The 15,026-nt window shown below is 30.9% G+C and overlaps 1 protein-coding gene across 6 annotated transcripts in view; it reads left to right on the top strand.

Annotated features, from left to right (window-relative positions):
• The window catches only part of LOC145248189 (uncharacterized), a 296,866-nt gene that overhangs the window by 257,922 nt on the left and 23,918 nt on the right, over positions 1-15,026 (top strand). For 2 of the 6 annotated variants that reach the window (XM_080110051.1, XM_080110050.1), the window contains one exon: positions 12,188-12,218. The exons of the other annotated variants lie outside the window; for them this stretch is intronic. In XM_080110051.1, coding sequence (XP_079966177.1) covers positions 12,188-12,196 — 9 coding nt within the window. In that variant the 3' untranslated portion in view covers positions 12,197-12,218. The remainder of the gene's footprint in view (positions 1-12,187; positions 12,219-15,026) is intronic. 6 annotated transcript variants of the gene reach the window in all.

Below are 15,026 nucleotides of genomic sequence, written 5' to 3'. Positions count from 1 at the left end.
AATATGGTTAAATGATTCTTAATAAATACAGTATTAAAATAAGAAGAGGGAGGAGGTTAAATATAAAGCATGGGGTGTAAAAAGTTAATTAGATTTAAATGGAATTTGAATATGGTTAAATGATTCTTAATAAATACAGTATTAAAATAAGAAGAGGGAGGAGGTTAAATATAAAGGATGGGGTGTAAAAAGTTAATTAGATTTAAAGGAATTTAAATATGGTTAAATGATTGTTAATAAATACAGTATTAAAATAAGAAGAGGGAGGAGGTTAAATATAAACCATGGAGTGTAAAAAGTTAATTAGATTTAAAGGAATTTGAATATGGTTAAATGATTGTTAATAAATACAGTATTAAAATAAGAAGAGGGAGGAGGTTAAATATAAAGCATTGGGTGTAAAAAGTTAATTAGATTTAAAGGAATTTGAATATGGTTAAATGATTGTTAATAAATACAGTAGTAAAATAAGAAGAGGGAGGAGGTTAAATATAAAGCATGGGGTGTAAAAAGTTAATTAGATTTAAAGGAATTTGAATATGGTTAAATGATTGTTAATAAATACAGTATCAAAATAAGAAGAAGGAGGAGGTTAAATATAAAGCATGGGGTGTAAAAAGTTAATTAGATTTAAAGGAATTTGAATATGGTTAAATGATTCTTAATAAATACAGTATTAAAATAAGAAGAGGGAGGAGGTTAAATATAAAGCATGGGGTGTAAAAAGTTAATTAGATTTAAAGGAATTTGAATATGGTTAAATGATTGTTAATAAATACAGTATCAAAATAAGAAGAGGTAGGCGGTTAAATATAAAGCATGGGGTGTAAAAAGTTAATTAGATTTAAAGGAATTTGAATATGGTTAAATGATTCTTAATAAATACAGTATTAAAATAAGAAGAGGGAGGGGGTTAAATATAAAGCATGGGGTGTAAAAAGTTAATTAGATGTAAAGGAATTTAAATATGGTTAAATGATTGTTAATAAATACAGTATTAAAATAAGAAGAGGGAGGGGGTTAAATATAAAGGATGGGGTGTAAAAAGTTAATTAGATTTAAAGGAATTTAAATATGGTTAAATGATTGTTAATAAATACAGTATTAAAATAAGAAGAGGGAGGAGGTTAAATATAAAGCATGGGGTGTAAAAAGTTAATTAGATTTAAAGGAATTTGAATATGGTTAAATGATTCTTAATAAATACAGTATTAAAATAAGAAGAGGGAGGAGGTTAAATATAAAGGATGGGGTGTAAAAAGTTAATTAGATTTAAAGGAATTTGAATATGGTTAAATGATTGTTAATAAATACAGTATTAAAATAAGAAGAGGGAGGGGGTTAAATATAAAGCATGGGGTGTAAAAAGTTAATTAGATTTAAAGGAATTTGAATATGGTTAAATGATTCTTAATAAATACAGTATTAAAATAAGAAGAGGGAGGGGGTTAAATATAAAGCATGGGGTGTAAAAAGTTAATTAGATTTAAATGGAATTTGAATATGGTTAAATGATTCTTAATAAATACAGTATTAAAATAAGAAGAGGGAGGAGGTTAAATATAAAGGATGGGGTGTAAAAAGTTAATTAGATTTAAAGGAATTTAAATATGGTTAAATGATTGTTAATAAATACAGTATTAAAATAAGAAGAGGGAGGAGGTTAAATATAAAGCATGGGGTGTAAAAAGTTAATTAGATTTAAAGGAATTTAAATATGGTTAAATGATTCTTAATAAATACAGTATTAAAATAAGAAGAGGGAGGAGGTTAAATATAAAGCATGGGGTGTAAAAAGTTAATTAGATTTAAATGGAATTTGAATATGGTTAAATGATTCTTAATAAATACAGTATTAAAATAAGAAGAGGGAGGAGGTTAAATATAAAGGATGGGGTGTAAAAAGTTAATTAGATTTAAAGGAATTTAAATATGGTTAAATGATTGTTAATAAATACAGTATTAAAATAAGAAGAGGGAGGAGGTTAAATATAAACCATGGGGTGTAAAAAGTTAATTAGATTTAAAGGAATTTGAATATGGTTAAATGATTGTTAATAAATACAGTATTAAAATAAGAAGAGGGAGGAGGTTAAATATAAAGCATTGGGTGTAAAAAGTTAATTAGATTTAAAGGAATTTGAATATGGTTAAATGATTGTTAATAAATACAGTAGTAAAATAAGAAGAGGGAGGAGGTTAAATATAAAGCATGGGGTGTAAAAAGTTAATTAGATTTAAAGGAATTTGAATATGGTTAAATGATTGTTAATAAATACAGTATCAAAATAAGAAGAAGGAGGAGGTTAAATATAAAGCATGGGGTGTAAAAAGTTAATTAGATTTAAAGGAATTTGAATATGGTTAAATGATTCTTAATAAATACAGTATTAAAATAAGAAGAGGGAGGAGGTTAAATATAAAGCATGGGGTGTAAAAAGTTAATTAGATTTAAAGGAATTTGAATATGGTTAAATGATTGTTAATAAATACAGTATCAAAATAAGAAGAGGGAGGCGGTTAAATATAAAGCATGGGGTGTAAAAAGTTAATTAGATTTAAAGGAATTTGAATATGGTTAAATGATTGTTAATAAATACAGTATTAAAATAAGAAGAGGGAGGGGGTTAAATATAAAGCATGGGGTGTAAAAAGTTAATTAGATTTAAAGGAATTTGAATATGGTTAAATGATTGTTAATAAATACAGTATTAAAATAAGAAGAGGGAGGAGGTTAAATATAAAGCATTGGGTGTAAAAAGTTAATTAGATTTAAAGGAATTTGAATATGGTTAAATGATTGTTAATAAATACAGTATTAAAATAAGAAGAGGGAGGAGGTTAAATATAAAGCATGGGGTGTAAAAAGTTAATTAGATTTAAAGGAATTTGAATATGGTTAAATGATTGTTAATAAATACAGTATCAAAATAAGAAGAGGGAGGAGGTTAAATATAAAGCATGGGGTGTAAAAAGTTTATTAGATTTAAAGGAATTTGAATATGGTTAAATGATTGTTAATAAATACAGTATTAAAATAAGAAGAGGGAGGAGGTTAAATATAAAGCATGGGGTGTAAAAAGTTAATTAGATTTAAAGGAATTTGAATATGGTTAAATGATTGTTAATAAATACAGTATTAAAATAAGAAGAGGGAGGAGGTTAAATATAAAGCATGGGGTGTAAAAAGTTAATTAGATTTTAAGGAATTTAAATATGGTTAAATGATTGTTAATAAATACAGTATTAAAATAAGAAGAGGGAGGAGGTTAAATATAAAGCATGGGGTGTAAAAAGTTAATTAGATTTAAAGGAATTTGAATATGGTTAAATGATTCTTAATAAATACAGTATTAAAATAAGAAGAGGGAGGAGGTTAAATATAAAGCATGGGGTGTAAAAAGTTAATTAGATTTAAAGGAATTTGAATATGGTTAAATGATTGTTAATAAATACAGTATCAAAATAAGAAGAGGGAGGCGGTTAAATATAAAGCATGGGGTGTAAAAAGTTAATTGTTAATTAGATTTAAAGGAATTTGAATATGGTTAAATGATTGTTAATAAATACAGTATTAAAATAAGAAGAGGGAGGGGGTTAAATATAAAGCATGGGGTGTAAAAAGTTAATTAGATTTAAAGGAATTTGAATATGGTTAAATGATTGTTAATAAATACAGTATTAAAATAAGAAGAGGGAGGAGGTTAAATATAAAGCATTGGGTGTAAAAAGTTAATTAGATTTAAAGGAATTTGAATATGGTTAAATGATTGTTAATAAATACAGTATTAAAATAAGAAGAGGGAGGAGGTTAAATATAAAGCATGGGGTGTAAAAAGTTAATTAGATTTAAAGGAATTTGAATATGGTTAAATGATTGTTAATAAATACAGTATCAAAATAAGAAGAGGGAGGAGGTTAAATATAAAGCATGGGGTGTAAAAAGTTAATTAGATTTAAAGGAATTTGAATATGGTTAAATGATTGTTAATAAATACAGTATTAAAATAAGAAGAGGGAGGAGGTTAAATATAAAGCATGGGGTGTAAAAAGTTAATTAGATTTAAAGGAATTTGAATATGGTTAAATGATTGTTAATAAATACAGTATTAAAATAAGAAGAGGGAGGAGGTTAAATATAAAGCATGGGGTGTAAAAAGTTAATTAGATTTTAAGGAATTTAAATATGGTTAAATCATTGTTAATAAATACAGTATTAAAATAAGAAGAGGGAGGAGGTTAAATATAAAGCATGGGGTGTAAAAAGTTAATTAGATTTAAAGGAATTTGAATATGGTTAAATGATTCTTAATAAATACAGTATTAAAATAAGAAGAGGGAGGAGGTAAATATAAAGCATGGGGTGTAAAAAGTTAATTAGATTTAAAGGAATTTGAATATGGTTAAATGATTCTTAATAAATACAGTATTAAAATAAGAAGAGGGAGGGGGTTAAATATAAAGCATGGGGTGTAAAAAGTTAATTAGATTTAAAGGAATTTGAATATGGTTAAATGATTGTTAATAAATACAGTATTAAAATAAGAAGAGGGAGGGGGTTAAATATAAAGCATGGGGTGTAAAAAGTTAATTAGATTTAAAGGAATTTGAATATGGTTAAATGATTGTTAATAAATACAGTATTAAAATAAGAAGAGGGAGGAGGTTAAATATAAAGCATGGGGTGTAAAAAGTTAATTAGATTTAAAGGAATTTAAATATGGTTAAATGATTGTTAATAAATACAGTATTAAAATAAGAAGAGGGAGGGGGTTAAATATAAAGCATGGGGTGTAAAAAGTTAATTAGATTTAAAGGAATTTAAATATGGTTAAATGATTGTTAATAAATACAGTATTAAAATAAGAAGAGGGAGGGGGTTAAATATAAAGCATGGGGTGTAAAAAGTTAATTAGATTTAAAGGAATTTGAATATGGTTAAATGATTGTTAATAAATACAGTATTAAAATAAGAAGAGGGAGGAGGTTAAATATAAAGCATGGGGTGTAAAAAGTTAATTAGATTTAAAGGAATTTAAATATGGTTAAATGATTGTTAATAAATACAGTATTAAAATAAGAAGAGGGAGGGGGTTAAATATAAAGCATGGGGTGTAAAAAGTTAATTAGATTTAAAGGAATTTGAATATGGTTAAATGATTGTTAATAAATACAGTATCAAAATAAGAAGAGGGAGGAGGTTAAATATAAAGCATGGGGTGTAAAAAGTTAATTAGATTTAAAGGAATTTGAATATGGTTAAATGATTCTTAATAAATACAGTATTAAAATAAGAAGAGGGAGGAGGTTAAATATAAAGCATGGGGTGTAAAAAGTTAATTAGATTTAAAGGAATTTGAATATGGTTAAATGATTCTTAATAAATACAGTATTAAAATAAGAAGAGGGAGGAGGTTAAATATAAAGCATGGGGTGTAAAAAGTTAATTAGATTTAAAGGAATTTGAATATGGTTAAATGATTGTTAATAAATACAGTATTAAAATAAGAAGAGGGAGGAGGTTAAATATAAAGCATGGGGTGTAAAAAGTTAATTAGATTTAAAGGAATTTAAATATGGTTAAATGATTCTTAATAAATAAGAAGGGGATGATGAATTAAAGAATGATTTAAAATGACAATAGAATTAAAATTTTAGTTTTCGTGCAAAAACTGACAATACTACTAATAACCAGATTCTTTCATAGCAAAACCAGCTGGGCTTTAACAATGGATTCTGGAAGATATTCAAGTTTCAATTTATTTAAAGGATGACTTGGGGTGACAGTACTCTTGGAGTAGTTGTCAGAATTATATATATAATTTGAAATTAAAAATGTCGTAATGGATCCATATTAAAAGTATTTGCAGCTTCTCTTCCAATTTTCGGATTGTAATCAAATCACACTTTATTTCCTTTTGACGGATTGATTGTTGCTATTTCTTCTGATGAGTTAAGAGTATAATAGATTCACTGATTGATATAATGATTGATTGTGCACTACAAAACAGATCCTGTCAAGAATTGTAAATGTCAACTGAATTAAAAGAATAAATAATAAGATGGTCAACATCATGAATTTTGGAATATAGTTTTTTGTCATTTATTCATATTGCTCTGTAATTACATTGAGCTTCTTAAATAAGGATTGGTATATATTATAAGAAAATATATTTCTACAGGTATATATATATATATATATATATATATATATATATATATATATATATATATTTATTTATTTATTTTTATTACCGTTTTATCTGCTTAGTTACACATGTTTTGGTTACCGAATCGTATCAACGACCCAGTAACTTCAGACTTTAACAGGAATGGTTATTGATTGGAAAAACGATATTAGAAGAAGCAAAAAAAAAAAAAAAGTGTGTGTGGGGGGGGGGAGGAATTTCAATTCTAATTCGACAACATTTAAGTTTTAAGATTTAATAAACATCAGAAAGGGATGAGGTGGAGTTTGAAATATTCAACCAGACACGGATAGGAATAGAGGGAGGAGAGAGAGGGAGAAGGGGAAAAGAAGGGAAGGGTGTAAGATGTGTAAGACTTTTAAAGTGGGGGTAGGGGGAAAAAGAGAGATAAGAACTAAAGGGAGAAAGGGAAGATAAGCAGTCAAGGAGGTGGTGCTCACTTGCGAACTGTCGGACCGTCACGGTTAGTTGCGGGATAGATGTTATATGGAGTTTTACACGTTAAAGATCTATGCGGATTGGTGGGGAAGGGGGAGGGCGTCGTTCACAGTAACTGAGATGCGTCCTCTCAAACTAAGCTTAGTTACATCCAACTTAAGTGCATTTACCTATTTAAATGCATTGGCTATAAAAGGTCTCTAATAAATTAAGTAAATTAAGAATTGTCAGATATATAACGAGGGGGGACTAATTAATTTCTACATTATTTTATGCTTTTGTTTAAAAGACGAGCGTTAGAGGATGTATATCAGGTGTTCTAATCTTTTAAGAATATCATAAAAGACACATGGGTCTACTGACACTTTTAAAGTTAGTAGATTGCAAAAAATGAAACAGAACAACTAAAGACATGGAAATACTGGACCTTTTTTTCCCCTAAGAAATAAGTATAGAAGTAGAATTTTAATAAAAACTAAACTTAATTGACAATTCAGACTTCAAACGACAAACTAGTGTGTCATTTTCATATTAGAAGAACAGAGATAATCTTCCATGAAAAGATTGGCTAAACATGAATGTCGTTTGGAATTTTTGGATTTGGATCAGTAAATTAATATCATTTTATTTTAGTAAAATTTAACTCAAGAATTCCTTATAATTTTTAGAGCATACTAATATTCATTAATAAGTATGAGGGTCATCCAAAAGTAAAACCTGCTATTTTTTTTTATTCAAGAAGTTGAAAAGCTGCAAAGACGTAAGTGGTACCATAAAGACGAGTGACCTTTTGTGGTACAGAATTTATTTTTCTACATAGTCACCACCATTCTCAGTGCATTTTTTGCCAGGAATTCAATCACGCATCTCTGCTTCTAACACACGTCCATGACAGAGGGTTGTTTTCTTATAGTTTCACACTGTCAATATTTGCAGAGAGATTAAACTTTCAGGTCATGGATGCATAAGTTCAGTTATCATAACAATGCGATTTGCAGTCCCCTCTGATCCATTCGGGCGGAATAAAAAAAGATAGAAGGCTTTACTTTTGGAAAGCCTTTGTATATTCAGAATTTTTCCTGTTATTTTATTTTGAACTGCTATATTTCACTTGAGTTTAAATAAGAACCCAAATATTTTTATGGGAGATGAACACGATCTTGCTTATTTTGTAGATTGTGCCACATTACAGAATGCGACGTTTTATTGCCTATTACAAGCTTTCAAAATCATTAAATAGTTTTATTTTAAAAAGCAGGTAAATAATATAAAGTGCTTTTGAGCGAAAGGGAAGTAACTCTTTAATTACTATTTGTGATTTCTGTACAATAAAATTGACGAATTATCTCCCTTACAACGATTGCATTACGTTACATCTAAAAAAAAATATTTTAATTTCTATGTTAAATTAAACTAAGATTTTATTAAAAGGTATTGTCCGGGAATCTTTTTATTTTCGTTATTGTTTCGTCTATTGCTCCCCACTTTCCCTTAATTAATTTTTTGTAGAATATTTACAATTTTTGGAAAAATAACCCAATAAAGAAATAATTTGTTGTTAAAAAAATAAATTTTGCAATAATTTCAATCAGACATCGTTAAATCTCATAAATCCTTGTTTTTTTTTGTTTTTTTTAAAAATTGTTTTACCATTTTATTTTATTTTTTAAAATAGGATTTAAAAAGTTAAATTTAATTATTATAAAATTGAGAAAAAGTTGGGGTTTTTACAATATCAACAAGCAGATCCAGAGAGAGAGAGAGAGAGAGAGAAAGAGAAAGAGAGAAGTTATGTGACAAATGCAAGAGAAGGGAAAAAGAAAAGAAAAAGAAAGGAAAATAAGGGAGTGGAGAATTTTTCTTCTTCTTTTTTTGTTTCTAACAATGAGGGAAAAAGAATATATATATATATCCATCTAACACTTATTTTTTTATTTTTATTTTTTTTAAAAAAAGAAGTGGAAATTTTTAGCTGGAAAGTAGGTGAACGGAAGAGAGTTCCACAGGCGTGCAGTTCATGGAATCTTCGTTTAGGTTTAGACACATATAAAAAGTGGGGGAAATTATTGATATTGTTTTCACGGGTGTTTTTTGTGAAATTTTGCTGAGTGCAGAACCATAGATTGGAGCTCAGAAGAGTAATTGCTATGAAAATAATGATAAAGCAGAGACAAGGTCGCAATGTCTCTTCTGTGAAAAAGAGGTTGCAAAGTTTTTTTTTTAACTCTGTCAAGGCAGGATAAGCTGCTTCTAGCAGCTCCTGCCCAGATGTAGCAACAATATTTCATCCTTGGACGTACTTGGCTCTTATACAGGTAGAGAGTTGCATCAGCAGTGAGATATCTACTGGAGCGGTGGAATGGTCCCACTATTTTTCCAGTGAATTTGGCAATGGATTTGATGTACATGTTCCATTTTAGATCAGGAGTAAAGGTCAGACCCAAAAGCTTGTCTAAACATAGAGCCTTCTCAAGACAAGAGCCATTCATTTCAATTGATGCCAGAGTGTGGCCGATGTAAAAATAGAAGCTTGGTTTTAGATGCATTAAAAGTAACTAGCCACCTCTTTCCCCATTGTACCACATGCTCAAGATCAGAGGCGAGAATCAGAGAACTTGGTCATTTGATGATGTGTTGCCATAGATAGTAGTGTCGTCAGCATAAATGTTTACAAATGATCTTAGGATGTGATTTGAGAGATAATTGATGTGGATCAGGAGAGTTGGACCAGGATGAACCCCTGAGGGACTCCATTAATACTGTTATTTTCTGATTTCTGCCCATCAACCACTACTCTTATGAACCTATCAGAGAGAAGACATTTCCAGCTACACCATAGCTGGAGAGCTTGTGAAGTAGACCTTTGTACCATACCCTATCAAAGGCATTTGATATGTCAAGAGCAATTGCTATAGAAAGGAAGCCTCCATCAAAAGATTCACTAATCCTATGAGATATAACTGTTAGTACATCTGTGGTAGATCTAGCAGAACGGAAGCCATATTGCATGTCACTAAGGAGGTTAATTTTTTTTTAGGTGGTTGACTACTTCTCTATTTAACACAAATTCTAGCAACTTACTCATGATGCACAGGAGAATTATTGGTTTGTACTGAGAGGAAGATGACCGATCATCTGAATTCTTGAATATGGGCCATATTGATGAGGTTTTCCAGGGTGTTGGGAAGCAATTCCCTTTAAGATAATGCTTAAACAGATTTTTAAGTATGTGAGCTAGTTCTGGTTGAAGGTTTTCCAGCACTATAATTGGAATGCTATCAGGACCAGTTGCTTTACTGGAATCAAGATTTTTGATTAGCTTGGCAACATCACGCATAGATATTTGTATGTCATACATCATATTTTCAGATACAAGTGCCTTGATTACATAGGGTAGAATTAGCTGCAAAGTTCTTGGCAAAAGGTTTGGCTTTGTCCGATGCTGATGAGATGACCTCAGGTCCATTGATGATGGTTAGGGTAGAGCACACGTTTCTGTTCAGGATCCTGTTTGCTATTTGCTAAAACTGGTGGGAACCAAGCCACTGCTCAGCTACTTTGGGCTTAATGGGCTGAACATACAACTGTCTTACATTCTTTATTACTTTTTTACAGTGGTTGCTGGCAGTCCTAAAAGAAACTTAATTGTCAGTACATCTATTACATTGGAAGCAATGGAAAAAGTGATTTCTGTATGCAAGGCAGCAGCATATTCTGAATAGAACCACAGCTGGCTGTTAGTTTTTTTTTCTGGAATTTTTTGAAGGGTATGAAATGGTCTATACCTACAATTAACCACTTCATCGGGTCTGATACTATAAAGGACACATTCTTTTTAAACATGGAATGCAGAGGTAGATCTGATATAAATATATGGAAGCTATCCCAGTCAGTCATAGAGTATCGATATACTGTACAGTGGAGAGGTACATCTGAGGATTTATGACATTTTGTTTTTATCTTAACTGATATAACCGAGTAGTCAGAAGATCCTAGTGGAGACAGAACGGAGGATGAACATAGCTCAGAGCAAGTTGTGATAAAAAGGTCTAGGGGACTTGCATACTGACCGTTAGTGTCAGGCATACGGGTGGGTTCATGAACAATCTGAGTTAGGTCATAAGCAATGAAAAAATCATGACAGAACCTCCCCTCATCATCTATCTTGTTTGAGTGGGCTAATTATTCCACATTGTGAACATTGAAGTCTCCACAGACGTGAATGTTAGCTGAAAGATGACCAGACAGGATGTGGTCAATTTTCTCAGATATGCTTTTAAAGATAGTAACTCCACTGTTGCGGGGGCGAGAGAGGGCAAATATAAATGCTGTGATGGGAGCAAGTGCAACCTGGAAGCACATAAATTAGGGTCTTCTCTGGAGATGTCCCTACCACATGGAAAGCTATCTCTAATGTAGGCACATATTCCATGCCTATGTCGATCTTGGGGGTCAGATTTGGAAAGTAAGGGAGAAAAAGAAATGAAGAATATTTTTTTTTGTAACCAATGGTAAGGTAAAGCCGTAACATTTACCTCCTAATATGGCATCGAGAAGTCCCATCAGAAGCTACTGCATGGTCCAGAATCCATTCACCAAATGGCAATACAGCAGCTCCAGTACTTTGCACCTGCTGATAGGATGACCTCCTTAGAGGTTAATCCAAGGTTGGATCTCTGACTATCGGGTGGATAATGTCAACCTAGTTAAAATGTTTATCTCCTGCACCCTTATTAGTGACATGGCTACAAGGATAGAAACAGAAAATTTCCCACATTTCAGGCGACTGCTCACGCAAAAATACTGCTGACTTAGAATACAGCTTTTTCTTCAGAAAAATCACTCATTATAAATGAGAACTGAAGGACAAATTTGAAGAAGCAAGAGTTATGGAAGCTGCCGATAATACATCCACAATACATTGTCTACTCTCCATTAAAAAAAATGATAACAATAATAAGTATCTACTTAATATAAGTTCTTATAACACTTATTTTTAGGTAGTTTTTTTACATCAAATGACTTCATGCCTTTTCTGTCTAATTTCTATTTAAAAAAAATTTTTTTTTTTAAATAGATAAGAAGCCAAAATGCATTCTGGTAGACTTAATTTTGTAATTTTTTCTTTTTGTAAATAAAGTATTTTATATTAGACTTTATTTTATGCTATTGCCTTTGATTATTTTATTTCAGTAAATATTCAATCAAATAAATTAAATAAAAAATGTCATGTGTAAATATCACAAAAAATACGCACATTTCATAATTTTATTAATATAGATATTGCTTTGCTTTTCTTTCTCTTATTTTCTATTTTTGTTTTTAAGAACGGCTTGTAGAGGTAGAAAACTGTAAATCTGAGTAAAAAAAAAAGTTGACCCTTTGAAAATGTGACCTGTAAATGTGTTTTCCCCTTTAAACTGTGGTGTTGTGTAATTGGCAGCGTGCCGTTTTTTTTATTACTTGTTTCCATTTTATTTACATTTTTTTTTTTTTTTTTTTTGCTTAATATTTATTTTCTCGCCTGTCTACTTGAGCAGAAACACTGACCATTGCTCGTTGGATGTGCAGGTAAAACTCCAATTCGCATGCATGTAATACCCATACATACCCATGCATACTATGCACGTCTGTAATGCAGTAAATTTGTTAACTGCACAAAAGACAACCCCTTCCCTGCTCTCGCATGGTTTTCTTTTTTTCTTTAAATTGTATTTTTTTTATTTTTGTTGTTGTTGTTCCCCTTTTATGTCATCTTTTTATAGTACAGAATGTTTTTCCAATGTTTGAACCAAATGTACAATCAGCACCTCAATTATTTTAGCAGCTGAACAGAGCAGATTTAGCACAACACTGTATAGCAATGTAAGGTTGGTTTACAAATGAAGACCTAGAAAGCACAAAAGGAATTTTCTGTGTTCACTTGATTTGATGTTACAATGTTTTTCCACTCTTCCATTTTATGTACTATAGAAGCACTGTCTCCCCTTCTCCCCCTTGAGAGCAAACACCTGGAACATCATTGTGATGTAATGAATATGAATACATCTGGGTCTTTCCTCCTTACAAGAATATGATTGGCTGGTTAAGCTATAAATACTGACTGGTAGAGCAGCTTAGGAGCACCTAAATCCTCACACTTAAAGATATACTTTTTTTATTTTTAAAATAAAAGGGGTTCACCACTTATCAAGGTCAGAAAGCCATTCGAGGATAAGAGTTCATGAATGTAAGGTGGTAGTGTAGTAATCATTAATGGTGTAGATTGGGTCGAATTTGGATTATTTAAAGAGACAACACAAAAAGAACTTGTTTACATTGGACTTGAAGGTTACCATATTGTTATCGGCTGGGAAGCAGGCCAGTGGAACAGAATTCCACGGGCAAGCAGTTCTACGAAAGAAGTTTTATCATGGAATCTGTGTTTACATTTAGGCACAGACAGAGAGTGGGGGAAATTGTATATAGTGGTTGTAGCTAGTCGAGTATTATTTTGTGAAAGTTTGGCAAGGGAGGACTGTAGATTGGAGGTCAGACGAGCATTTGCCATGAAAATAATGATAGAGCAGAGACCGGCTCGCAACGTCTCTTCTGTCGGAAAGAAATCGCAGGGAAAAGAAAAGGGCATTACCTACTATTTTTTGGAAGCCGATTTACAATTGGGGAAGCAGAGGATCTTACTAATCACTTATTTATTAAAAGGATTCCAATCATTAAGGCCTAAGGCCACTCAAGGATAAGGGTTCATGAGGTGGCATGATTGCCAGTTTTTATCAGTTTAGATATGATGCATTGAATATGAGTACATCCGTGTTTTATTTAGAAGAATATGATTGGCTGATGAAGCCATAGCTACTGACTGGTAGAGCCACCTGGCACACAAATCAAAAGGTACGCCAAAAGCCTCATGCTAAGGATATACCAACTCTGATCCAGTACGGTGACTTACTAGATTATTATTTGAATACGGTAGTCAGGACCACTCGGCTATTTCAAACGAATATATTCCTTTTGTGGGACATATCACCTTGATATTCGATGACAAAGTTCACTTTGACGTTTTCATTTTGCTGTTTCCAAACATGAATTTTTAAACTCAGCTGCTAGGAGTAAGGGTAGGTAATGTGGTCTATATATACTTTAACTGAATTTTATGCAAAGAAGTTAAAATGTGAAGCCCTTCATGAAAATTCAGATAAATTTGCGATTTTTGTGAAATTTTAATAATAAGCGTTATTAGTTCTCAGTTTATTAAGATTCCACAAATTTTAGTTTCATCATTTTATGGGCATGATATGGGCATAATCTCCCATTTGAAAATTAAAATATTTCAGATTTGCATTGAATTTGATCCTTAGCTTGATTTGTGTTCAGTGACTCTCTTAATTTTAATTTTTTCTTAAGACCCCTTTTCTAGAATTTAAAAAGATTTAATGAATTTTCCAATTTTAAATATTTTGAAGTTGTTTAAGATAATTCATTAACAGATTTCAACCCTATGGCACATTAAAAATAAGATTGAAGGACAGCTTTATACTGCATGTATCCGATCTGTTTTCTGCGCGTCTGAGATCTGAACTATGGATTCCAATTCTATAACTTGTGTGAAATGAACAGACAAATCTATGATCGCTAGAAATGAGATCTTTAATGGAATAGTTACAAATTTGCAGGAAATTATCCAAAATCGAGGATTAAATTGGTTCAATCATGTGCAAAAGATATCTTCAGAAGATTCAAGGAAATTAGGTTAAATAGAGATAAAGTGGAAATTATTATTTTTTTGAAAATGAAATCGCTCCAGACAAGGTATGAAGGAAAAAAAAAAAAAGAAACTATTTCAAGGTCAAAAAACTAACTAATGGTAGGTGTTAGATAGGTAAATCCCTACCTAGAAAACAGCAATTGTTCTCCTTTTGTCAGAAACATCACTCATTGAATGTGAGGACTAAAGGACAAAATAAGGGAAGCTAGAGTTAATAGAGATAATTCGTTCAGAAAAAGTGGGCAGACCATCAAGGAATTTCTTATCAGTTATTGGTTTAATATCAACTCAAAAAGGACAAAGTAAAATCCTTAACGCATTTATTTAACACCTTAGAGCAAAATCGTAACGTAAAAGCCGTTGGGTATGTGATGATTAAAGTCTTTGCCGAGGGAAATATTTGTTTACCTTCAAAACTGTCATGGTGGCTTTCCTTATTTTCCAAGGCCAATAACTGTCCCCTTTTTGCTTTTCTTTTTTATTCATTTTTATTTTTTTATTCAATTTTCACCCCAAACAAGGCACAGTGCCACTTTGAAGTAAGGGGCTACTATCGGGGACATGAGTTGCAGGGATGTTATGGAGATAAGCAGCAAGATGTTTGTTCACATTAC

This window comes from Euprymna scolopes, chromosome 26, assembly GCF_053919585.1.
Source record: "Euprymna scolopes isolate OS-2025 chromosome 26, ASM5391958v1, whole genome shotgun sequence".
Classification (NCBI taxonomy): Eukaryota; Metazoa; Mollusca; class Cephalopoda; order Sepiida; family Sepiolidae; genus Euprymna; species Euprymna scolopes.
Note: the sequence above shows the minus strand (reverse complement) of the source record. Positions and strands in the feature narration are given on the sequence as shown.